The 27,476-nt window shown below is 42.4% G+C and overlaps 1 protein-coding gene across 4 annotated transcripts in view; it reads left to right on the forward strand.

Moving 5' to 3' along the window:
• The window catches only part of LOC141164357 (RUN and FYVE domain-containing protein 1-like), a 496,863-nt gene that overhangs the window by 205,299 nt on the left and 264,088 nt on the right, over positions 1–27,476 (forward strand). For all 4 annotated transcript variants that reach the window (XM_073649492.1, XM_073649493.1, XM_073649491.1 and 1 more), the window contains one exon: positions 24,749–24,865. In XM_073649492.1, the coding sequence (XP_073505593.1) occupies positions 24,749–24,865 (117 nt within the window). The remainder of the gene's footprint in view (positions 1–24,748; positions 24,866–27,476) is intronic.

A 27,476-nucleotide genomic window follows, 5' to 3' on the forward strand; every position in this document is an offset into this window, starting at 1 on the left:
ATAAAATTATAGAATAAGGATGTAATAGATCTATTGTTAGTGTTTCTCTGCAATATGTGTTGTATACACACAGCTCTGCTACATATGCCCATATAGAAACACACAGCTCTGCTACGTGTGCACATATAGACATACACCGCTCTGCTAAATGTGCAAATATAGACATGCAGATCTGCTAGATGTGCACATATAGATACACGCAGCTCTGTTACATACAAATATCGATGAGCACACACAGCTGCTCAGAACATGCAGCCTCTGTGCAGGTCCCGGTTGCTCCCTCTCCTGTTCGGCATCAATCACATAGATCAGTGTGAGGCAGGAGCAGGGAAAGCAGTACTCTCTGTGACTGGTAAGGACGCAGAGTCTGTGTTCTCTTATATCACAAGAAGCTGCCTCTGGACTATAAGATGCACCACAAACTTATATCTATTTTATTGGGATTTTATGTGATATACCAATAATAAGTAGCAAATATTTGTGAAATGTAAAGGAAAATATGTGTGTTTGTTTAATAATTTAAAAAATATAAATCTGAAAATTGTGACATGCATTTGTATTCAGCCCCCCTTAGTCAATACTTTGTATGGCCACCTTTCGCTGCAATTATTGCTGCAAGTTTTTTGATATACAGAGTGGTCCAAAAGTAGGTGGCCAGAAAATAATAACATTTATTTTGATTTATATATAAAATTATATTTACTAACACAAGCATAACATTGACAATTAAATTTTATTCTGAACAATAATACAAAAGCCCTTAAATTTTTATCAACGCAGGTGCTCAAACTGTTTTCCATTACAATTTGCACAGCTTTGAAGTCTGCCTCTTACGCTTCGACAAACTTTTTTGCACAAGTCTCTTTGGGTATTAATTTCTTAAAGTGCATCTCTTATGTAATTTTTCAAATCACTGACACTTTTTGGTTTTTGACTATAAACTTTGTCTTTGAGTACTCCCCAAAAGAAAAAATCCATTGGGGTCAAGTCTGGTGAACGTGCCGGCCAATCAAGTGGGCCTCTTCGGCCAATCCATTTATTAGGAAATGTTTCATCAAGATACTCGCGGACTACTCTTGAATAATGTGGAGGGGCCCCATCTTGTTGGAAATAAAGGGCATTTGAATTAGGCTGTTGCTGTAACTGGGGAACAACTTGATTCATTAGAATTTCGTGATACTTATCTCCTGTGACTGTTCCATCAAAAAATATTGGTCCTAAAACACCAAAACTTGAAATACCACCCCAAACATTGACACCAGGCTCATTTAGTTGTTGCTCTAATGTTAAATGCATGTTCTCATTATACCAGTAAATACAATTATGTCTGTTAATATGGCCGGATAATTTGAAAGAAGCTTCATCACTCCACATAATGTTATCTAAAATTACTGGATTTTCTTCAATTTCTTTAAGCATAATCTCACTAAATTGCAGCATCCTGTCTGGATCATCCTCCAATAAACCATGAATTAGACGTGGACGATAAGCTTTCCACCCAATAGATTTCAGGATTCGCATATTAGAAGCTCGTGAAATTCCCGCTCCTCTGGTGGACTTTTTTGGACTCTGAACAAATGTTTCAGCAACAAGTTGTTTATTATCTTCTGTACAGACGGTTTTGGGTCGAGCAGTTTTTGGAGCATTAAGGATTGAGCCAGTGGCATTGAATTTGTCACAAATGCGGTAAATGGTTTGTCTCTTTGGGGCTTGAGTACCAAATGTTTCAACCCAATTTGCTCTAACGGTTTCAGCATTTTGAGATTTTCAATGCTGTGTTAAAATCCATTTTCTTTGATCTGTATTTAAATTATTTGCCATTTTGTGTTATCTGAATTATCTGAAAAGAAAACAGATTTGAGGGAGATCTATCTGAGAAAACTAGATCTATGAAACTGGCTCAGTTGCCCTTAGCAATCAATCAGATTCTACCTTTCATTTTCAAAAGAGTCTGTGAGGAATGAAAAGTGGAATCTGATTTCACTTTACACCATGTTTGATAAATCTCCCTCTTCATAACCTTATTACACTTTCTGTCCACCTACTTTTGGACCACCCTGTATATCTCTACAGCTTGTCTCTGAAGAGACAATTTGCATATTTCTCAGAGGAGCATTGCAAATCTCTTCACCTTGGCATGTCAGGCTTGACATGTCACTCTCCGCAAAGAGAAACGTTACTCCTTGGAACCCAGTTGGACGCCTCTCACCCAGCCAAACTAGATCTCACACTTTGCACTGACGAGGGACAGTACCCCGAAACACAGTGTCTGCAAATTGCGATTTTGGTTTTGGCTTTTATCCTAAGTCATGTGGCAAGGCTCGTTAGAGAGTCGATATTGACTTTTAGGTGCTACTTTCAGTAGGGGGCACTAAAGTTCTAGTCCTCTTCCTCTCTGTAGAGACAATTTGCATTTCCCAGAGGAGCATTGCAAGGATTAAAAGTCTCCTCACCATGGCATGTCAGGCTTGACATGTCACTCTCTGCAAGGAGAAACGTTATCCCATGGATCTCTACCAGCTTTGCACAGCTAGAGGTTGAAATTTTTGCCCATTCTTCTTTGCAAACTAGCTCTAGATCAGTGAGATTGGATGGAGAGTGTCTGTGAGCAGCAATTTTCAAGTCTTGCCACAGATTCTCAATGGGATTTAGGTCTGGATTTTGGGCCTAACACATGAATATGCTTTGATTAAACCCATTCCATTGTAGCTCTGTCAGTATGTTTAGGGTCATTGTCCTGCTGGAAGGTGAACCTATGCCCCCGTCGCCAGTCTTTTGCAGCTTCTAACAGGTTTTCTTCCAAGATTGCCCTTTATTTAGTTCTATCCATCTTCCCATCAACTCTGACCATTTTGTCTGTACCTGCTGAAAGAAAACATCCCGACAACATGATGCTGCCACCATTCTGTTTGAAGTTGGGGATGGAGGTTTCAGGGTGATGTGTAGTGTTAGTTTTCTGGCACATATAGCTCTTTGCATTTAGCCCAAAATGTTCTATACTCATATGCTGTGTGTGTATATATATATATATATATATATATATATGCTGTGTATATGTGTGTGCATATATGTATTTATACTGTGGTAATGCGACTCACTCATCTGCTCATAGAGGTAGACACAGGAACGGTTCTTCTGCTGGTTTATTTAAATCACGCTATAAACCAATGCAGGGTTCAACAAAATAAACATGGCCTTTCTGGCAAAATCCGGAAGCAAAAAGATAAGTTATAGCACAGTCCACATGAGTCCTTTGGAAGTGCATTGAGCTGTAGGGTGCATTGCTGCAAAAGGGAAAAAAAACTCTTTAAATCTTCCTTAGCGAGTGTCAACGAGCTGAATGTGAACGGAGCGTAAGTGCAAACGAAAGTAAGTGTATGACTTGTTTTTCAGTGACTTTGGATTCAGGGAGTTTGGAAGGGAGGAATTTGGACTGAATTACTGTCTGTATTTTATTAATTCTTTGCATTTCTTTTTACTTAACATTTCTGTCTAGTGCAATCCCTATTAGGAAATGAGCTCCATTATTGGCAATGCTATCCAGTGTACATCTTGCCACATGTATGCAATCCTTGAACAGCTGGTCGGGGTTGCTTACTGCTGCGCCAGATGTGTGCACATTGTGCGTTTGGAAGCCCAGGTACTGCATCTAAATGAGCAGCTGGCAACACTGAGATCCATTGACAATATGGAAAGCAGTCTACTGCTCACTGGGGTAGATGTGGGGGAAGGTGGTAGTAGGGAGCTGCAGGACAGTGAGGCCGCTAGCTGGGTAACAGTTAGAAGGGGGGTAGAGGGAAGACTGCCAGGGAGGCTAGTCCTGATCTGGCACACCCCAATAAGTTTGCAAAGTTGGCAGATGAGGGGGGTGACGGTACAGGGGTAGCACTGCTGCAGCAAGGCATGTCCCCTGAAAGCCGGAGGAGTGTCAGCTCCAGTAAGGAGGGAAATAGGAGAGCAGGGCAGGCCAGGCAGGTGCTGGTAGTGGGGGACTCAATTATTAGGGGAACAGATAGGGCAATCTGTCACAAAGACAGGGATCGTCGAACAGTGTGCTGCCTACCTGGTGCTCGAATCTGGCACATCGCTGATCGGGTTGACAGATTACTGGGAGGGGTTGATGAGGACCCAGCGGTCATGGTGCACACTGGCACAAATGACAAAGTTAGAGGTAGGTGGAAGGTCCTTAAAGATGATTGCAGGGAATGAGGCTGCAAGCTGGAAGCAAGGACCTCCAAGGTGGTATTCTCTGAAATACTAGAGGTACCAAATGCCACGCCAGAGAGGCAACGGGAGATTAGGGAGATAAATAAGTGGCTCAAGAACTTGTGTAGGAAGGAGGGATTTGGGTTCCTGGAGAACTGGGCCGACCTCTCAGTTGGCTACAAACTCTACGCTAGGGACAGGCTGCACCTCAATGGGGAGGGTGCAGCTGTGCTAGGGGAGAAAATGGCTAGAAGGTTGGAGGAGTGTTTAAACTAGGGATTGGGGGGAGGGTATTCATTTTATAGGTGGGGAAGATATTGCAGATAGTGACCTGGGCACAAATAAAGAAATTGGGGATGGGGTTAGATCAGTCAATAAAGTAAGAAGGAATAGAGGTGCAGAGAGATACATAAAATGCATGTACACTAATGCCAGAAGCCTCACCAACAAAATGGAGGAATTAGAATTAATTTTGTTGGAAAATAATTATGAGACTGGTAGGGATATTTGAGACGTGGCTGGATGAGAGCCATGACTGGGCAGTTAATTTAAAGGGCTATAGTCTGTTCAGAAATGACCGTACAAACAAGCGAGGAGGGGGTGTGTGTTTATATGTAAAATCATCCTTAAAACCCATTTTGCGGGAAAATATATGTGAATCTAATGGAAATGTAGAGTCCTTGTGGGTGGAAATAAGGGGAGGGGGAAAAAATAATAAATTACTGATAGGGGTTTGTTATAAGTCTCCAAAAATAATGGAAGCAGCGGAGAATATCCTCCTAAAGCAAATAGATGAAGCAGCGACTCATGGAGAAGTCATTATTATGGGGGACTTCAACTACCCTGAAATACATTGGGGGATAGAAACCTGTAGTTCAAGCAAAGGTAATAGGTTTTTGACAACTATGAGAGACAATTACCTTTCACAACTGGTTCAGGACCCAACAAGAAGGGGGGCACTGCTAGACCTAATATTAACCAATAGGCCAGACCGCATATCAAATATACGAGTTAATGGTCACTTGGGTAATAGTGATCTCAAAATAATACTTTTTCATGTAACCTTTAATAAGATGTGTAGTAGAGGAGTTACAAGGACACTAAACTTCAGGAACGCAAATTTCCAACGGTTGAGAGATGACCTTAGTGCAATAAACTGGGACGATATCCTGAAATAGCTACACAAAGCAAATGTGAGACATTTATTAGTATCCTGAATAGGACCTGTGCACAATATATACCCTATGGGAATAAACATGCTAGAAATAGGAGGAAACCACTATGGCTAAATAGAGCTGTAAGGGGCGCAATAAGTGACAAAAAGAAAGCATTTAGAGAACTAAAGCAAGTAGGTAGTGATGAGGCATTAAATAAATATAGAAAATTAAATAAATTCTGTAAAAACCAAATAGAGGCAGCAAAGATTGAGGCAGAGAGAATCATTGCCAGAGAAAGTAAAAATAACCCCAAAATATTCTTTAACTCCATAAATAGTAAAAAAATGATAGTGTTGGCCCCCTTAAAAATAGTCTGGATGAAATGGTGGATGAGGATGAGAAAAAAGCCAATATGCTAAATTATTTTTTTTCAACCGTATCGCATGACAGAAAACATGATTAGTGATAACAAAAATTCTCCATTAAATGTCACTTGCTTAACCCAGCAGGAAGTACGGCGGCGTCTAAAAATCACTAAAGTTGACAAATCCCCGGGCCCGGATGGGATACACCCGCGAGTACTGCAGGAATTAAGTAACGTCATAGATAGACCATTATTTTTAATCTTTAAAGATTCCATAATAACAGGGTCTTTACCACAGGACTGGCATATAGCAAATGTGGTGCCAATATTCAAAAAGGGGACAAAAACTGAACTTGGAAATTATAGGCCAGTAAGCTTAACCTCTACTGTGGGTAAAATCCTGGAGGGTTTCCTAAAAGATTCTATACTAGAGTATCTGAAGAAGAATAACCTCATGACCCAATATCAACATGGGTTTACGAGGGACCGTTCCTATCAAACTAATCTGATCAGTTTTTATGAGGAGGCAAGTTCCGGACTGGACCAAGGAAATGCAGTGGATGTTGTGTATATAGACTTTTCAAAAGCTTTTGATACGGTTCCACACAAAAGGTTGATGCATAAAATGAGAACAATGGGGATAGGGGAAAATATATGTATGTGGGTTAAGAATTGGCTCAGTGATAGGAAAAAAAGGGTGGTTATTAATGGAAAACACTCAGACTGGGTCTCAGTTAACAGTGGGGTACCACAGGGGTCAGTATTGGGCCCCCTTCTTTTTAACATATTTATTAATGACCTTGTAGGGGGCATACAGAGTAGTAATTCAATATTTGCAGATGACACTAAACTCTGCAGGGTAATCAATACAGAGGAGGACAATTTTATATTACAGGAGGATCTATGTAAACTAGAAGCTTGGGCTGATAAATGGCAAATGAGCTTTAATGGGGATAAATGTAAGGTAATGCACTTGGGCAGAGGAAATAAAATGTATAATTATATGCTTAATTGTAAAACACTGGGCAAAGCTGTAACTGAAAAAGACCTGGGTGTATTGGTGGACGACAAGCTCACGTTTAGTGGCCAGTGTCAGGCAGCTGCTGCAAAGGCAAATAAAATAATGGGATGCATTAAAAGAGGCATAGATGCTCATGAGGAGAACATAATTTTACCTCTATACAAGTCATTAGTGCGACCGCACTTAAAATACTGTGTACAGTTCTGGTCTCCGGTGTATAAGAAAGACATAGCTGAACTAGACCGGGTGCAGAGAAGAGCGACCAAAGTTTATTAGAGGACTGGGGGGTCTGCAATACCAAGACAGGTTATTACACTTGGGGTTATTTAGTGTGGAAAAAAGAAGGCTTAGGGGTGATCTTATTACTATGTACAAGTATATGAGGGGGCAGTACAAAGACCTTTCTACTAATCTTTTTACTCTGAGGCTTGAGACGGGGACAAGGGGGCATCTTCTACGTCTGGAGGAAAGAAGGTTTAATCATAATCACAGACGGGGATTCTTTACTGTAAGAGCAGTGAGACTGGAACTTTCTGCCGCATGATGTTGTAATGAGTGATTCACTATTAAAATTTAAGAAGGGCATGGATGCCTTTCTTGAAAAGTATAATATTACAGGTTATATATACTAGATTCCTTGATAGGGCATTGATCTAGGGAACTAGTCTGATTGTCGTATGGAGTCGGGAAGGAATTTTTTTCCCCAATGTGGAGATTAGTGTTTGCCACATGTTTTTTTTTTGCCTTCCTCTGGATCAACATGTTAGGCTATGGGTTGAACTAGATGGACTTAGTCTTCCTTCAACCTTAAAACCATGTTACTATGTTACATGCCTGCGGAAATCCACCCGCTCAGGGTACTATCAACAGAGTCCAGCACAGTTGCAAATAAACACTTCTCTGGAGCTCTCTGGCCTCCAGACACACAGACAGAGAAAAAAACTCAGTGGCCGGACATTTAACTTGCCGTACCACACCCTTGGGGTGGAAATATGGTGAGTAGCCGTCCCGCCCATCTCTTACAGCTACTCACAAAAATGCCCAACGCTGTCAAGGCCGATTAACCCCTCTTAGCACATAGCATGTTGGAGAGAAACATCTGGGTTTTCACATCACGGAAGATAACAATCTTCGTGATACATATCTCCCCTCACATACATTGCTAGTGACCCTGTCACAATATATATGTATGTGTGTATACTTACTTATTTATAATATGTGTGTGTATTGTAGCAAAGCCAGGTAGGCTAGGGTTAAAATCTAGCTCTACAGGCCCTGATTATTTGCACCTGGTTGGCTCTACTTATAACCAGGCAAAGTGTTCACCTTAATCAGTCAGCTAGGGGAAGCTGATCAGAGTGGATTTGTGTTGGAACTGAATAGAGAAACAGCCGAAATCTCTCTCTGAGAAGAAACTGCACAGGCTATGTGTACCAAGCTGCAAGTATAACTGGACAATAGCTGTTTTGTTTGACCGAATTGGGACTAGCTCAGCTGTGTATCAGTAGGCAGGGTCTGTGTTCTATACTGCTTCAATATGTAGTAAGCAATTAATGTGCCACAACAGATATCAGAAAAATCCGAAAGTACTTGTGTATATAATAAGCGAATGTAGTAACTGGTGCAAACACAAGGTTCACTAAGCTAAAAAGTAAAAGAAAAAGGAGCTCCAATGCACCAAAATATGAATCATTAATCCTTATTGAATGTAATAAAGTAAAAACATTAATAAAATTAGGTATAAAAGCAAGGCCATGTAGAGTGATAAAGATGACAACAGGGACCAGAGGAAAACTACCAGGATATACAGTACAGACCAAAAGTTTGGACACACCTTCTCATTTAAAGATTTTTCTGTATTTTCATGACTATGAAAATTGTACATTCACACTGAAGGCACCAAAACTATGAATTAACACACGTGGAATTATATACTTAGCAAAAAAGTGTGAAACAACTGAAAATATGTCTTATATTCTAGGTTCTTCAAAGTAGCCACCTTTTGCTTTGATGACTTCTTTGCACTGTCTTGGCATTCTCTTGATGAGCTTCAAGAGGTAGTAACCGGAAATGGTTTTCACTTCACAGGTATGCCCTGTCAGGTTTAATAAGTGGGATTTCTTGCCTTATAAATGGGGTTGGGACCATCAGTTGTGTTGTGCAGAAGTCTGGTGGATACACAGCTGATGACCTGGCCTCCACAGTCACCAGAACTGAATCCAATCGAGATGGTTTGGGGTGAGCTGAACCGTAGAGTGAAGGCAAAAGGGCCAACAAGTGCTAATCATCTCTGGGAACTTCTTCAAGATTGTTGGAAGACCATTTCCGGTGACTACCTCTTGAAGCTCATCAAGAGAATGCCTAGAGTGTGCAAAGCAGTAATCAAAGCAAAAGGTGGCTACTTTGAAGAACCTAGAATATAAGACATATTTTCAGTTGTTTCACACTTTTTTGTTAAGTATATAATTCCACATGTGTTAATTCATAGTTTTGATGTTTTCAGTGTGAATGTACAATTTTCATAGTCATGAAAATACAGAAAAATCTTTAAATGGGTAGGTGTGTCCAAACTTTTGGTCTGTACTGTAAGTAACATGATAATCAATACCAGTAAATAAAATATCCCCATAGGGCTAGCATAAATAAATACATGAACTAATATATGTGACAATAGATTATACTAAATCTTTTGTATTTATTATACTGATATTTATCATTATATTACTTAAAGAAGTTGTCCACTACTTATACATTGATGCCCTATCTGTAGGATAGGGCATCAGCGTCTGATTGGCTGGGTTCCGACACCCAGCACCCCCACCGATCAGCTGTAATCCGTGTTGGTGGCCGCTGGCCAGAAGTACTTAGTTCAAGTGTTTATTTAGGCTATCCCCATGGGGGTATTTTATTTATTGGTATTGATTATTATGTTATCGTATATACTTGAGTATAAGCCGACCCGAGTATAAGCCGAGGTACCTAATTTTACCACAAAAAACTGGAGAAACTTATTTACTCGAGTATAAGTCTAGGGTGGGAAATGCAGCGGCTACTGGTAAATTTCCCCATCCTGGTACGCATTGCTCCCTCATCCCCAATCCTGGTATGCATGGCCACCTCATCCCCAATCCTGGTACGCATGGCCTCCTCATTCCCAACCCTGGTATGCATGGCCTCCTTATCCCGAATCCTGGTATGTATGGCACCCTCATCTCCAATCCTGGTATATATGGCACCCCTCATGCCCCAATCCTGGTATGTATAGCCCGATCACTGCACACATAAAAAATGAACACTTATACTCACCTCTGCTTCAGCGCTGTGTCCTGTTCTGCTGCAGCAGCTCATGTCAGCATCTGAGCAGTGCATGACATCACTGCCATGCGCTCTCAGACGCTGATGTGAGCTACCAGCATATTCACTCCTCTCTACGCCGAAACTAAGGGCGTGGAGAGGCGTGAATATGCATTCTCTTCAGTAGCGGGCACTGTCAGCAGGAGCTGCAGCTCAGCGCTCCTCTGTGCCCGCTACTAAAGAGAATGAATATTCATTCTTCTCCACGCTGATGGGAGTTGAGATGAGTGAATATTAATTTCCCTTTACCAGCACGTGTAGCAGCAGCAGTCGGCTACTTCATGTGTCCCGCTCCTCCGCCGCAATCCCCCACCACCACTATCGACCATTGAAATTTCTATATACACTGTGTGCCGAATTATTAGGCAAATGAGTATTTTGATCACATGATACTTTTTATACATGTTGTCCTACTCCAAGCTGCATAGGCTTGAGAGCCAACTACCCGTTAAGTAAATCTGGTGATGTGCATCTCTGTAATGAGGAGGGGTGTTGACTAATGACATCAACACCCTATATAAGGTGTGCTTAATTATTAGGCAACTTCCTTTCCTTTGGCAAAATGGGTCAGAAGAGAGATTTGTCTGGCTCTGAAAAGTCCAAAATTGTGAGATGTCTTGCAGAGGGATGCAGCAGTCTTGAAATTTCAAAACTTTTGAAGCGTGATCACCGAACAATCAAGCGTTTCATGGCAAATAGCCAACAGGGTCGCAAGAAGCGTGTTGGCCAAAAAAGGCGCAAAATAACTGCCCATGAATTGAGGAAAATCAAGCGTGAAGCTGCCAAGATGCCGTTCGCCACCAGTTTTGCCATATTTCAGAGCTGCAAGGTTACTGGAGTATCAAAAAGCACAAGGTGTGCGATACTTAGGGACATGGCCAAGGTAAGGAAGGCTGAAAAACGACCACCTTTGAACAAGAAACATAAGATAAAATGTTAAGAATGGGCCAAGAAATAATTTAAGACTGATTTTTCAAAGGTTTTATGGACTGATGAAATGAGAGTGACTCTTGATGGGCCAGATGGATGGGCCAGAGGCTGGATCAGTAAAGGGCAGAGAGCTCCTCTCCGACTCAGACGCCAGCAAGGTGGACGTGGGGTACTGGTGTGGGCTGGTATCATCAAAGATGAACTTGTGGGACCTTTTCTGGTTGAGGATGGAGTGAAGCTCAACTCCCAGACCTACTGCCAGTTTCTGGAAGACAACTTCTTCAAGCAGTGGTTCAGGAAGAAGTCGGTATCGTTCAAGAAAAACATGATTTTCATGCAGGACAATGCTCCATCACATGCATCCAACTACTCCACAGCGTGGCTGGCCAGTAAAGGTCTAAAAGAAGAAAAAATAATGACCTGGCCCCCTTGTTCATCTGATCTGAACCCCATAGAGAACCTGTGGTCCATCATAAAATGTGAGATCTATAGGGAGGGAAAACAGTACACCTCTCGGAACAGTGTCTGGGAGGCTGTGGTGGCTGCTACACGCAATGTTGATCGAAAACAGATCAAGAAACTGACAGAATCTATGGATGGAAGGCTGCTGAGTCATAAAGAAAGGTGGCTATATTGATTGCTAATTTTTTGGGTTTTTGATTTTGCATGTCAGAAATGTTTATTTCTAAATTTTGTGCACTGATATTGGTTTACCTGGTAAAAATAAACAAGTGAGATGGAATTATATTTGGTTTTTATTAAGTTGCCTAATAATTCTGCACAGTAATAGTTACCTGCACAAACAGATATCCTCCTAAGAAATCTTAAAAAATCCCACTCCAACTTCCAATAATATTAAGGTTGGATATTTATGAGTCTTTTGGGTTGATTGAGAACATAGTTGTTGATCAATAATAAAAATAATCCTCTAAAATACAACTTGCCTAATAATTCGGCACACAGTGTACTAGAGTATATACCAGAGTATAAGCCGAGGAGGGCATTTTCAGCACAAAAAAATGTGCTGAAAAACTCGACTTATACTCAAGTATATACGGTACTTACCTCCTGGTGTTTCTCCCCTGGTCCCTGTTTTTGTCGTCTCAGTCACTCTACATATCCTTGTTTTTATACCTATTTTATTAAGATTTTTGCTTTATTATATTCAATAAAGATTGATAGAATTATACACTTGTGTGAAAAATGAAAGCATCAATATTTCCAAATTCATTTTTGAAATGGAAACAAAATTTTGCATGGCTGTAGGTCAGACCCTGAATTTCATGATACTTAAATTGTTTTGCTGTTTTCAAATCAATTCTAGGGGCTGCAACCCTCTAAACACCCCAGTGGCTAAAACAATTCCAAAGAAGTTTGCTTTTCTCTAAAACCGTTGAATGGATTGTTTTGAAAATCTCGTCAGTGATGATTGATTGCCTATCATTTGTGATCCTGTCAACTTAAACCGCCTACAATAAAAACTATCCCTATGGTGCACCCCTAAACTCAAACCCTCCCCAAAGGGTTGCAGATGGGACGATAATGATAACCTTGGTTGAATCAGTATGCTTTGAAAGGCACCTAAAAATGTCTGGAAGCTTGTCAAGAAATTGGAATGTTTAACCCCATTTTCAGGGGTTTTGCATGTGTACCCCTTAGAATTTACCCCCTAAAACATCATGTTATGCAAAGAGTCAAACATTATGTTCATCTCCTCACATCTACTGATTATTCTTACCAATTTGCATCATCAGATTAACACGTTTAACACCCCCCCCTCGTAAAAGTGTGTGTGGGGGGGGGGTGTATTTTGGACACAGCATAGATTGTGGTGTGTAATGCTGTAGTAAGGCATGCCCCACATTTTTGTAGCACTACTGGCACCTCAACCCTCATTTTGGGGGGGAAACCCAAAAAGGACCCAAATTTCAACCCCATGAAATTAATTTTCATAATGGAGGGAAAATTTCTAAACTTGGGTCAAAATGTGGTGTAAGCCTCCTCTCATCCTCCCAAAACCCCATTACTGTACGAAAGAAGAAACCACCCCTTTCTACTCGTTTTCACATCTGCACTTGTGTTTCTGCTGAACTTGTGATTTTAACCATTGTTTCAGCTGTCTGTTGGGTTTTTGTTTTTCCTTAGAGATACACCTTAAAAGACTTGTTCGCCCTTACATGCGGGTGGGAGAGGGTTCAAAGCCTTTTAGAAGCAATGCCTGCTTTCTTGGGGAGTTCTCTTGTTTGTTTGGCCAATATGGGAAGACTAGGGTTCTGTCAGGTTGTCCTCGTGTGCATTCACATGAGCATTTGTGAATAAATAATTTACTTAACATTTTGTTATTGCTCTTTGGAGTTTACAGGCGAGATCATTGAGCTCTTCCCCCCCATGTTTTTCCTTTGTCTTGCTCTGTTTGTTCTTTAACTCTTTTTAACGATGCATGGAATGAAGGGGCGGTAAATGAAGAAATCTACAGTTCAGTATTATCCACGAAAAAATGTTTATTCTTATCGTTATTCTCTGAATAACCATTGTCATGAGTTTACTGGTAAGTCCCTGTTCTTCGGGGCATACTGGTTTCATCCTCAGTTCAGCTCATTTAATCAGAATCATTCTTCAGGAGTACCTGAAAAGGAACAGTTTTCACGAGCTATTACGTCTGTGTTGCAAGGGGGTTCATAATAATTTGAAGAAGATGAGATCCAAATATAAGAGTGTAGCTGATCGAAGACGTTTGGTGGTTCCAGACCTATGTGTTGGTGATTTGGTGGGGGCAACTCATCCAGTTATGGTAATCGCAGATCATAAGAATCTAGTATATCTAGAGTCTGCAAAATGTCTAACTCCTAGACGGGCAAGATGGGCGTTCTTAACCATGTTTAACTTTTTTGTAACATATAGGCCGAAGAACAAGAACATTAAGGCGGATGCCTTATCTCGTTGTTTTCCTGGGGGTGGAGATAATTGTGAACCGGTTCCTATACTAAAATAAAGGGGTGGTTATTGCGTTTATATGCTCCGATCTTGAGAAGAAGGATGTAGAGGCTCAAAGGGACGCCCCTGCTGCCTCTCCATTAGGTTAATTTTTTTTTACATTACTCTGTCTAAGTGAACATCATGATTCTGTCTTGGCCAGATATCCTGCTGGTAAAGCCACCACAGATATTCTTACTCAGCGTTTCTGGTGGTCAGTGGTGCATCAGGATGTTCGGGAGTATGTAGCCGCAGTGTTTGTGTGCGTTGTAAGACATCTCATACTCGTCTAGGTCTCTCCAACCAAGTGAAAACAAGTTGAAAGGGGTGGTTTCTTCTTTCATACAGTAATGGGGTACGCTTTTCGAATAATCTAGCGTTCTTTATCAAAGCTGTGATAAAGAACACTAGATCGTTCATAATACGTAGCACTGTTCACCTATCCTCATCCCCTTTTCTCATGGATGTTATTTTTAAAATAGACTAATTAAATGCATGTTTTTACTTGGAGCTGGATACCACACTTTTCTTGGCTACTTACCACGTTTTGATCAGAACGTTTTTCCGTGCTCCATTCAAGAACCACACAGGTGAGCTGGCTTTACCTTTTTGTTATGTGCTATAGTTTTTATTGTAGGCGGTTTAACTTGACAGGATCACAAATGATAGGCAATCGACCATCACTGACGAGATTTTCAAACCAATCCATTCAACAGTTTCAGAGGAGAGGAAGAGAACTAGAACGCTAGTGCCACCTATTGGAAGTAGCAATCCTAAAAGTCAATATTGACCCTTTAACGAACCTTGTCACATGACTTAAGATAAAAGCCAAGACCGGAAACTCAATTTGCATGTTTCCCAGAGGAGCATTGCGGCTCAAAGTCTCTTCACCTTGACGTGCTTAGCATGTCACTCTCCGCAAGGAGAAACGTTACTTCTTAGCTAACAGTTTCAGGTCCCAGTAGACCTTGAACTCTTATTGGTAAATTTCATCTCTGATCTACCTATTTTGGCAGGTAATACTGTAATTTTGGTGGTGGTGGACAGATCCAGTAAGATGTCACATTTCATTGTGCTACCTGCTTGACGTAACGCCAAGACCTTGGCGCAAGTTTTCATCAGAGAAATCATAAAATTACATGGGATTCCTACTGATATTGTTTCTGATTGGGAGGGTGCAATTTATTTCCAAATTTTGGAAGGCGTTTTGCGCTCATTTGGGGATCCATTATTATTATTATATATTATTATAGCGCATTTATTCCATGGCGCTTTACATGTGAAAAAAAGGGGTATACATACAAAAACAATTACAATGATCTTTAATAAAACGTGACGGCGACTGGTACAGAAGGAGAGTGGACCCTGCCCGTGAGGGCTCACAGTCTACAAGGGATGGGTGAGGATACAGTAGGAGGTGGTAGAGCTGGTCGTGCAGCGGTATGGTGGAGCAATGGTTACTGACGGTTGTAGGCTTGTCGGAAGAGGTGAGTCTTCAGGTTCCTTTTGGAGGATTCTACGGTAGGCGAGATACTGATATGTTGGGGTAGAGAGTTCCAGAGTAGGGGGGACACACGGGAGAAATCTTGTATGTGATTATGGGAAGAGGAGATAAAAAGAGGGGAGTAGAGCAGGAGATCTTTTGAGGATCGGAGGTTGTGTTCAGGTATGTACCGGGAGACTAGGTCACAGATATAAGGAGGAGACAGGTTGTGGATGGCTTTGTATACCGTGGTTAGGGTTTTGAACTAGAGTCTCTGGGCAATGGGGAGCCAGTGAAGGGATTGACAGAGAGGAGAGGCCGGGGAATAGCGGGGGGACAGGTGGATTAGTCGGCCAGCAGAGTTTAGGATAGATTGGAGGTGTGCGAGAGTGTTAGAAGGGAGGCCACAGAGCAGGAGGTTGCAGTAGTCGAGGCGGGAGATAATGAGAGCGTGCAGTAATGTTTTTGCAGATTCGTGGTTGAGGAATGTGCGGATCCGGGAGATATTTTTGAGTTGGAGTCGGCAGGAAGTGGAAAGGGCTTGGATATGTGGTTTGAAGGAAGATTAGAGTCCAGTGTTACCCCAAGGCAGCGAACTTGCGGGACTGGGGAGAGTGAACAGCCATTGACGTTGATAGAAAGGTCATATTGGGGGATGAATGAGATGGTGGAAAGATGATAAATTCAGTTTTATCCATGTTCCATTTTAGAAATCTAGCAGAGAAGAAGGATGAGATAGAAAACAGATATTGTGGGATTTTGGTTAGTAGGGAGGAGATATCGGGTCCAGAGAGGTAGATGTTTTTGCCATCAGCATAGAGGTAATACTGAAAGCCATGAGACTCTGAGCTGTCATAGGCCAAAGGTGTAGATGGAGAAGAGCAGTGGTCCTAGAACTGAACTTTGGGGGAACAGACAGATAGGGGGGCGAGACAAGGAGGTGGTGTGTGAGTGGGAGACACTGAATGGTCTTTTCTGTTAGGTATGAAGAGATCCAAGATAGGGCCCAGTCTGTGACGCCGAGAGATGAGAGAGTCTGTAGTAAGAGGGAATGGTCCATTGTGTCGAAGGCAGATGACAGGTCGAGGAGAAGGAGAAAAGAGTAGTGTCGCTGGATTTGGCGGTTAGTAGGTCGTTGGTGATTTTAGTCAGAGCAGTTTCAGTAGAATGGTGTGGTCGGAAGCCAGATTGGAGGTGGTCAAAGAGAGAGCAGGAGGAGAGGTGGGAGGACAGTTCAAAGTGGACATGTTGTTCCAGTAGTTTTGAGCCATAGGGTAGGAGTGATATGGGGCAGTAGCTTGTCAGAAAGGATGGGTCAAGGGAGGGCTTTTTGAGGATGGGTGTGATTGAGGCATGTTTGAAGCATGAGAGGAAGACCCCAGTTGTTAGTGACAGGTTGAAAAGGTGGGTTAGGGTTGGGATGAAGATGGTGGTAAGGTTGAGGATGAGGTTGGACGGGATTGGGTCAAGTTCACAGGTAGTGAGGTGTGATTTGGAGAGTGAGGAGGAAAGTTGATCTTCCGTAATGGTGGAAAAGCTGGTTTTGGAGGAGGAGGATTGAGTTGGTGTGAGGAGGGGCTGGGGGGACTTTAGGCACAGGTTTTGTCTGATGGTGTCAATCTTCTGCTTGAAGAATGAGGCAATGTCTTCGGCTGAGAATAGAGGAGAGGGAGGAAGCACTGGAGGATGGAGGAGAGAATTGAAAGTGTTATATAGCTGTTTAGGGTTGTGAGACTGGGAGGATATGAGAGATGAGAAGTATGTTTGTTTTTCTGCAGTGAGTGTCGACTTGAAAGTAGTGAGGGACTGTTTGAATGCGATGAAGTGCTCATTGGAGTGGGACCTTTTCCATCTACGCTCAGCAACCCTGGATGACCACTTTGCCTGTTGATTTTGGGAGCTTTGGTATGTGTGAGGGTGGTGACTGAATTGAGAGCTGCAGCTGTTGTGGTGTTATATAAAGTGGCAGCAACATCTGCTTCATGTAAGGAACTGATGTCTGTAAGAGATTTCTGCGAGGGTATGGAAGTTTGTGGAGTGAAGATTGTTGCCCTGGAGAGGAGAGGGTAGAAAATCTAAGTAGGTTGTGGTCAGAGAGAGGGAGAGGTGAATTAAAGAGGTTAGATAGGGAACAGAGGCGGGTGAAGATGTGGCCATCTTTGTGAGTAGCTGTGGAAGACCATTGAGTAAGGCCAAAGGAGGAAGTGTGGGATAGAAGCTTAGAGGCAGCTGAGAGGAAAGTCTCTATGGGGATGTTGAAGTTACCCATGATGATAGTGGCGATGTCAGCGGAAAAGAGAAGTAGCCAGGTGGTGAAATGGTCTAAGAATGTGGTGGCTGGTCTTGGGGGACGGTAGATGACGGCCAGTTGGAGGTTGGTGGGAGAGTAGATGCGCACACAGTTTCCCCTCTTTTGAGGTGGACTAACGGAGGGTGGCAGTGGGATTTGGGTGAAGGAGCAGTTATCTGACAGGAGAAAACCTACTCCTCCACCATGCTTGCCAATGAGGCAGGGGGTGTGTGAAAGGTGGAATCCACCACACGTAAGTGCAGCTGGAGAGGCTGTGTCAGAGGGGGTGAGCCAGGTTTCGTTTGTTAGTGATGAAAAGATCATGGATGTAGGAAAGTTTGTTGCAGATGGAGCGACCGTTCCATAGAAATCCTGTTAGTGGGGCTGGGTGCATGTGTATATGGTTAGAAGGGTTGCGAGAGTTTGTGATAGATCGTGGATTGGAGGTGGAAGCGACTGTGAGGAGGGCCAGGATATGGGGAGATATCTCCAGCAGTGGGGAGGTGCAGAGAAAGTGTTAATAGGTGGGAGCAGGAGAGAGCATGAGGTGGCTCTCTGTGCTTGGAGACAAAGGATTGAATGTTTAGGAATAGTTCTGAGGAGGAGGTAAGATGAATGGGGAGGATTGAGGGAGAGATGAATAGTTTATTACTAGGTGTAGGGATTAGGGGTGGTTGTAAAACATGAAGGATTATGGGGGAGAGAGTGAAAACAAAGACAAACATTGTTTAGAGTGTCCAAGTATCCAGTTACCTTCAGTTTCCTTCATCTTCAGTTGAGGTATAATTCATATTTCCTCACACTTAAGCAATACACTGCTGACTAACGCCTCTAGCAGACTCCTTGCTCACAATATATTTGGTACAGAATGTGTTCAAGTGTGAACCAGAGGGGAGTGGTCTGTGCTCATCTTAATCATCTGATTAAGGCTGATTAAGGCTAAGCCAGATGCAGGATATTCAAGAGCCAAGTAAACAAGGTCGTAAATAAGAGTGGGGGGTAGTAGTTCGTTAAAAAAAAACAAAAAAAAAACGTGTATATTGAAGCAGAGGAAGGGAGAGATCAGCATGGGAAAGTTGGGTCACGTACCTGTAGGAGGAATGGAAAAACAGAGATGGGATCCATCTGTTGTTTTCTTCAGTTTGTCCATTAGACTGTGGTTGAAACGCTGAACGTCTTAACCAGAATCTTGACTTATTTTAGGTGTTTTGTGTCTGAGGATTAGTAGGATTGGGTTACTTATTTACCTTTAACTGAATTTGCGGTAAATAATCGTTGTCATGAGTCTACTGGTAAGGCACCATTCTTCGGGGCATACTGGTTTCATCCTCAGTTCAGCTCATTTAATCGTAATCGTTCTTCAGGAGTACCTGAAAAGTTTTCATCCTCTATTACATCTGTGTCGCAAGGGGTTCTTAATAATTTGAAGAAGATGGGATCCAAATATAAGAGTGTGGCTGATCGAAGACGTTTGGTGATTCCAGACCTATATGTTGGTGATTTGGTGTGGTTGTCATCAAGGAACATTAAGTTGAAGGTTCCCTCTTGGAAACTGGGTCCCAGGTTTATCGGTCCTAGTAAGACTGTGGCCGTTGTGAATCCTGTAGCATTCCGTCTTGCTTTGCCGCCCACCATTTAGGATCCATTTTGTGAAGATGGTTCTGCTCCCCTGGATCCTTTACTTGTACTCTACGCTGGCAAAGCAAAATAGAGAAGTTTTGTGGCATATGCCCAGTTGGTTGAAGGGCAAATTTACATCATTCTTACCATGGAATGGAGCGATACAGAAGAAAAGAAAAACTGTTCCATAATTAGTAGTGCAGCACCAATTGGAAGATGAATGCTTTGCCTGTCAGTATCAAGGCTGTGGAGTCGGTAAGCCACAGTTGCGACTCCGACTCCTGGATTTTATCAGGTTCCGGCTCCGACTCCGACTCCTTCATAAATGGCCAATTCGTAACAATAAATTTACTCTTGTAAAATATTAACATCGTGCTTATTCAGTTTCTCACGATCATATACTCGTAAGTAATCAGACCACTTAGAGCAAAAACTATATTTATTAGAATACAATTAGAATATAGCAAATAACTTTTATAAACTTTTCTAAACTCTTGCAAATAAATATGGAATAAACACTGTTATGCAGTTAAGAAATCTATAAATTTGTCCTCAGAAAAAGTATTGCCTCTGTCAGATCCTCCTTCATGGATGCCCTCAAATCTGATCTAATTATTTTGAGAGCAGAGAACAACCTCTCTACACTAACTTGGGTTGGTGGCAAAGCAGTAACCACTTGGGCAACATCTCTGACAATGTCAGGATACAGAGGAATCGCTTGTTGCACTGTTATTTTTGATGAACGGTCAAATTTCTCAATTTCTTTTAGTGCACATGAAAAATTCTGCTGAAATGTACTGGCTGTGTTCTTTGATGGGGATGACTCTTCTTCTATGCGGGAACGCTTTGCACGGTCCTTGTGATCCAAATATTTTTCTAAATTAAATTCTTCATCAGTTGATGATGAGGGTGAAGATGTGGCAGGACGACCAAATTCTTCTTGTTCCTCCTGACTGTTCTGCAACCCTTTCATCCTTACTGCTATTTCAAACAGAGCTTCTTTTCCTTTAGTTAGCTGTTGATCATCTAGAAGAATCCGATGCATTGGGTCTACATAAACAGCTGCCAAAAGAATGTTATTTTGTAATAGTAGCTCCTAACCCTCCTCTTTGGGACAGGCGAAGCATCCGGTTCTTCCACTCCTTTAAGAAAATACCTGGAGTTAAGTCCTCTGCTTGTAATTTTTTAATCACTGTAAATGGGTGCTCTAGCAATTTTTCCAGCTCAGTCACCTGATTCCACTGACTTTCATTTAGCGTCAGTTGAGGGTTAGCCATGTGTACAAGAAAGGTTTTCAGTTCAACCAAGCGCTGAATCATTAAGTAAGTACTGCCCCATCGTGTGACTTGATCAATAATTGCCCCTTTTCCAGCACGTCTCTTCAAAATTGAGTCAACTTTAGGGGTTCTGGCAACAGTAGCCAATTTTCTCACCTTGCCAATCAGTGCAGCAGCATGTACTACTTGCAGACTGTCTCTTATAGCCAGCTGTAGCGTATGCACAACACAGCGCATGTGATGAATGAAAGAACGTATTGACACAGTTTCAACAAGATCATCTAAACCAGTGGTCCCCAACCTTTTTTGCACCAGGGACCGGCTTGAAACAAGATCATTTTTCCATGGCCCAGCAAGGAGGGGGTGGGGCGGTCGGGGCTTTGGTCATATGGGGGTGGGGTAATGGAGGGATTTGGAATTTAGTGCATACTTATCATATAGTGTAGACCAGGAGCTATGCCAGGAGCCCCACATAATGTGCTGTGCCAGGAGCCGCATCACTGAGGCCCCATCACGCCCTGCAGCAGGACAGGGCAGCTGTCCTGACAGCTGTTGTTCAGCTGCATTTACTTCATCCCAGGGGCGGCCACAGACTGTAGTGGGCCCCTGTGCAAGAAATTTTGGGGGGCCCCCCCCGCCCTTCATAAGGCAACAAAGTTATGTAAACATAACCCCCCCATGTGCATCTCTCACCCCCCGTGCATCTCTCATCCCCCTCCGTACATCTCTCATCCCCCTCCGTGCATCTCTCATCCCCCTCCGTGCATCTCTCATCCCCCTCCGTGCATCTCTCATCCCCCCCGTGCATCTCTCATCTCTCCCCTCCCCCCCATGTGCATCTCTCATCTCTCCCCTCCCCCATGTGCATCTCTCATCTCTCCCCTCCCCCCCATGTGCATCTCTCATATCTCCCCTCCCCCCATGTGCATCTCTCCCCTGCCCCCCATGTGCATCTCTCCCCTCCCCCATGTGCATCTCTCATCTCTCCCCTCCCCCCATGTGCATCTCCCATTCCCCCCCACTCCTAGTTAATTGTATTTAAAAAAAAATAAAACTTGTTATACTTACCCCCATGCGATCCCTGCAGAATCCTGGCGCTCGTCCAAATCGCTGACACCAGGTTCTCCTGCCTTCCGGTCATGTGACGGCGCCGTCACATGACCGGAAGTCAGAGGAATTATGAGATGTCCTGGACCCGGCGCTTTGCATGGGGCCGGGGGCCCCATGAGGAGAGAGACGCACAAGAGGGGGGCTCCAAGGGGGCTCCTACCGGCCGGGCCCCATACTGGAGTCAGGGCAGTCATGCCCTGATGGCGGCCCTGCTGGAGGCTGGAGGGGCCCCCTCTCCCTCGGGGCCCCCGTTCAATGAACCGGCTGCACGGGCGGTAGTTCCGCTCCTGCTTCATCCTGCTTCAGGACCTGTGGTGACATCACAGTTATGTACCTTGATGTCATCACAGGTCCTCTACAGGTCTACCCTGTGGGAGTCTAGAACAGCGGGCAGCATCCACCCCACACAGTGTGCTCTGAGCCACCACAGACCAGAGCACACTGTCAATGTTTAGTGATTGTCTGTGGCGGACCGGCTGAAAAACCCCAACGGCCCGGTCCTGGTCCGCGGACCGGCGGTTGGGGACCTCTGATCTAAACTATCATGTTGCTGTTCATCTGAAGCAACTTCAGTTTGCTCCTCAGTTACAATACTGTGTTCCTCTATTTCAAACATTTCTGTGTTTGTGGACCCAGAATGTTCTTCTAGCTGCTGGTCACCATCATTACTCTCATTCATTAGCTTAATAGTATTTATCATATTTGAAGCATTGTCAGTTACGACAGAAAGAACTTGCTCTTTTTTAAGTTCATAGTCTTGCAGAACCTTTCCCACCAAGACCTGGAGAAACTCACTGGTGTGATGAGCTTTGGTGTCTTTTACTGCCAATGTCTTGGTAACTATTTCATTTTTGTCACAAACAAATCGGACATTGATGGCAAAATAGTTCACTCTGTGACGTATGGCATCCATTTTAAGAAACAGAAAGCGTCCCTTGAGAGTTTTTTTAAGTTCTTCCTTTTGTTTAAAAGCTTTTTCGTTTACTAATTTTCTAATACTCTGTCTCTCCAGAGAAACACCAAGCTTGCGGGCCATTTCCCCATTCAGACACATAAAAGCTGGTCATGAAAATAATGAAATAGGCACACTATCCTTTACAACAAGCTCTATGATCTGTTTTTTAAATGTATCTACTGTAATTGTCACAGTAACTTTGTCACTGACAAAATATCTTGCAACTGATGGCTGCAAAGATCTCTGCTCCTTTGTTTGGCTGGAAGACCTGGGCACTGGTTCATTGGTTTGGATGCAGTCTTTCTCATCCACTGCTTTCAGTACTTATGGATGAAAGCGCTGTAAATGTCTCTTTAGATTAGAAGCTCTGGTACGAGCATTTTTATCTTTGCCTGAATATGCACTGATCTTGGCTTCACAGCATTTGTTTTCGTCTGGATCATTTGTCATACACTGACAGACATAATGTTTTCTATCTTGAGTGATGGTGAAATGTTCAAATACAGCTGATTTAATGTGACGCTTCTTTGACATTCTCAGATTTTTAATTCTGCATTCACAATCCAAATGACAATTGTTTTTCCTAAAAACAATTGTACAAAATTATTGGCAGGTCGTACAACTGATATAGTGGTCAGTAATACTGTTATTCCTCATGTACTCACAGTTAACTGATGCAAAGTTTGTTGAAAGGATAATACTTCTTACAGTCTTCCTCTTCTGAGTAGCAGCTGTGAGATGCTTGGAAGAGGCACACCTAGTAAACATCTAGTCTAGAGGAGGAGCTTTACTACTAAGAATTTGCAACACATTTTCACTTTCAGTTTCATACATTGTAAGTAGGGGGGTTGGGGCAGCATGAGGTTAACCAAGTATAAGATTAGATAAGGGCAGTGGAGAACAGTGACACACAAGAAGTAAGAAATGTCTCTATCTCCAGCAGAACTGCTTATCACTGTTGTTCATAGTTTGATAGAACATATATATTTGAGTAACATTTATAAAATTCATATGAAAGTTCAATTATGAAATATTAATACATTTTTTTTAAAGCTGGAGTCGGAGTCGGTACATTTCTACCGACTCCTACTCCAACCAAAACTTAACTCCGACTCCACGACTCCGACTCCACAGCCCTGGTCAGTATAACACTAATAATGCCATAAGTGTGTTTTTTGTTGTTGGACTAAAAATGTTACTGCCCAAGACTTGAATTGTGACAGTTGTTCCGCTAATCCACTCTTTCTCTCCTTTCTCACAGACACTGCAGATGTCATAAGTACAATTTTATAATGAAAAGACTGATCAGTGTTGCTTTCAATCAAGCACTACCATGAGATAGTCTAATATTTCTGTCACACTCTTCACCCTTGCCTCTTGTAGACAATTATCTCTGCTTTGGGGTGATGTGATCCCTTTAGTTCAGGATTAAAATGAAAATGTCAGGACAGCTGATTAATGCTGCATGAATCAGGCATTGTCTCCATCATTTCAGACAGGTATTTTTACTCTAAATCACTTTGATATTTCAGAGAAGACATACATTAAAAGCTGGCCTCCCACTTCCATTGAGTGAAGGGTCTCCTCCCCTCCACCCCCCATGTCTGTAGGGAGGGCCTCTTGGGCGAATCACCAAGTAGTATTGTCCACCTGGATTTTAAAATTATGTTGCCTTTGAAATGCAGCATTGCACAGTAAAGTATACCTGGCTAAAATGACAGCACCAGTGGCTGAGTCATGCTGCCCATGCATTGGGCAGCATGACTCAGCTGTCAGGTTCACTTTTAAACTCCTACAACTTTGATACCTTTTATAGTAAATATTGTTTTCAGTGATTGCAGAGATTCTGAGCTGTTGCATATTTTCCAGTAGCCAGGGATGAGTCTCATAAGTGGAGAAATAAGTATTCTTCCTAGAACAATTATATTACGGATTTTATTGCTTTTGCCTACACTAAATGGCTATGCATTAAATACTAACTTTATATATAATCTGTATTGATTTCAAGGTTAATATTCAGGATACAAAGGTTGAATTGGAAACTTACAAGCAATCTCGCCAAGGACTGGATGAAATGTATAATGAAATCTGGAAACAATTGAATGTAGAAAAGCAAGTTCGACTGGTATGTTATTACAGTCTTCATATGTAAAAAGCTTTAACTGCCGTAAACCTCTTCCCCTGAGCTTACTGGACAGTAGAAGTAGGGGGGATCTGGCATTATCTGCTCCCTGTCAGTTTATATTCTGGCTGCTTCTGTTCTAAGCTATATTGAAGCTCTTTTTTGAACACAAACTGCACATTTACTGTGCTATATGAACAGAGCTTTTACCAGCTTACTGAAGGTCACATTTTACAAAAGTCTGTGTGAAAGATCGGACTGTTCAGTGAGTAGCTAATAGACTATCTGTGCAAATTTTACATGCTGCTTCCATAACATTGCACATTTAGAGCCATATTCTCCTGTTTCTGAACATTAAAGATTCCCCCTCTTTAATTTTTTTTTATTTATGTAATATGTTTATATGTATATGTAGTGTGCTGTCAGTATGGTAATATACTCTTCTATCTCCGCCTTCTCCGGTATCCAGCGCTGTTCTGCTCCTCTTCTCAGTGATGTCACCACTCTTCAGACTCTCCAGGTCAGTCTATTCATGAGCCGGAAGTCTCTTTTGTAATGTAAGTCTATGGAGTCTCGTTCTGATGTTCCATAGACTTACATTGTAAAGGCCACGGTGGGGCACCCAGAGCGCAGTGTGTCCTGGAGATTCTGAAGAGCAGTGACATCACTCCGAAGCTAAGCAGAACGGCATTTTATACTGTAGAATTTGTCGATATGCGAGTATATTAACATACACACACTAGACATCATACTCGTATACACAGACAGGGTCGGACTGGGGTGTCTGGGGCCCACAGGGAGAACTGACTCTAGGGGCCCACCCTACAGCCATATACAAATATCTGTTATCCGCTATCCCTGTTATAGTGGAGCATTGACTGGCGGCTCCTGCACATCTACTGTGCGACACTAACTGGGATGTACAATTACGGTAGTTTGCATTAAAGGGGTTCTTTGGTTAAAACAAGTTATCACCGATCCATGGGATCCACAGGATCGGTGATCACTTATTGATCGTTTGGGTCCGAACATTGGAAAACGCGCCTATCAGAAGAATGGGGAAGTTTCATCCCTGACAGGACACTTATCCCCATTTTAAAATGCAGCTTCCAAAAAAGAGCAGCGCTCACAGTCACTGAGGGAATGAATGGATCAGTGGTCGCATCTCACATGCTGCTCCAGTCTAATGGGGAGAAAAGCTTCACATTCTGCCGATTGTGTCCCAGCGGTCAGACCCCCACCAATCAATATCATCACTGATCCTGTGAAGAGGTGATTATTTGTTTTCACCAGAGAACCCCTGTAAGTGCATCTCTGCCGCTCTGGTCCAAGTATTTAATCTCTAAGGCCACGGCCCCACTATCAGTATTTGGTCAGTATTCGGTCAGTATTTTTTCTCAGGAGTGGGAGCCAAAACCAGGTGAGGAACAATCAGAGAAAAGGTATAATAGAAACAAGTCAACAATTCTGCATTTATCACCCACTCCTGGTTTTGGCAGCGACTCCTGAGAAAAAATACTAACCAAATACTAATGGTGGGGCTGTGGCCTAATGGAAAAAAATCTTTTCCTAGTTAATATCAGCAAGAACAAAATGACTGCCATACACAACACAGTCCACTATATCAACACCAATAATACCACATACAAAAGGGACAAATATCGCCACACCTTGACTAGATCACATATTACCACCACATAGTGACCGAATAATACCACATACAAGGAACAAATACGGCCACACCATGACCAGACCACATATTACCACCCCAAAGTGACCAAATACTACAATACTGATCATGAATACAAACCACAATACTAACAACACTGTTATTACCACCAGCGACATTATACACAGGAGCTCTGTATATAGTGTCAGTGTACAGGTAATACAGGGATCACCAGTGACATTATACACAGGAGCTCTGTATATAGTGTACAGTGTACAGGTAATACAGTGACCACCAGTGACATTATACACTGGAGCTCAGTATATAGTGTCAGTGTACAGGTAATACAGGGTTCACCAGTGACATTATACACAGGAGCTCTGTATATAGTGTCAGTGTACAGGTAATACAGTGATCACCAGTGACATTATACACTGGAGCTCTGTATTTAGTGTACAGGTATTACAGTGGTCACCAGTGATATTATACACAGGAGCTCTGTACATAGTGTATAGTGTACAGGTAATACAGTGATCACCAGTGACATTATACACAGGAGCTTTGTATATAGTGTACAGGTAATACAGTGGTCACCAGTGACATTATACACTGGAGCTCTGTATATAGTGTACAGGTAATACAGTGGTCACCAGTGACATTATACACAGGAGCTCTGTATATAGTGTATAGTGTACAGGTAATACAGGGATCACCAGTGACATTATACACAGGAGCTCTGTATATAGTGTCAGTGTACAGGTAATACAGTGGTCACCAGTGACATTATACACAGAAGCTCTGTATATAGTGTATACATAATACAGTGATCACCAGTGACATACACAGGAGTTCTGTATATACTATATATACACGTGGTCAGAATTGTTGGTACCCCTCATTTAATGAAAGAAAAACCCACAATGGTCACAGAAATAACTTGAATCT

Source organism: Phyllobates terribilis, unplaced genomic scaffold (assembly GCF_046119375.1).
Source record: "Phyllobates terribilis strain yellow unplaced genomic scaffold, ASM4611937v1 Scaffold_10__3_contigs__length_209671492, whole genome shotgun sequence".
NCBI lineage: Eukaryota > Metazoa > Chordata > Amphibia > Anura > Dendrobatidae > Phyllobates > Phyllobates terribilis.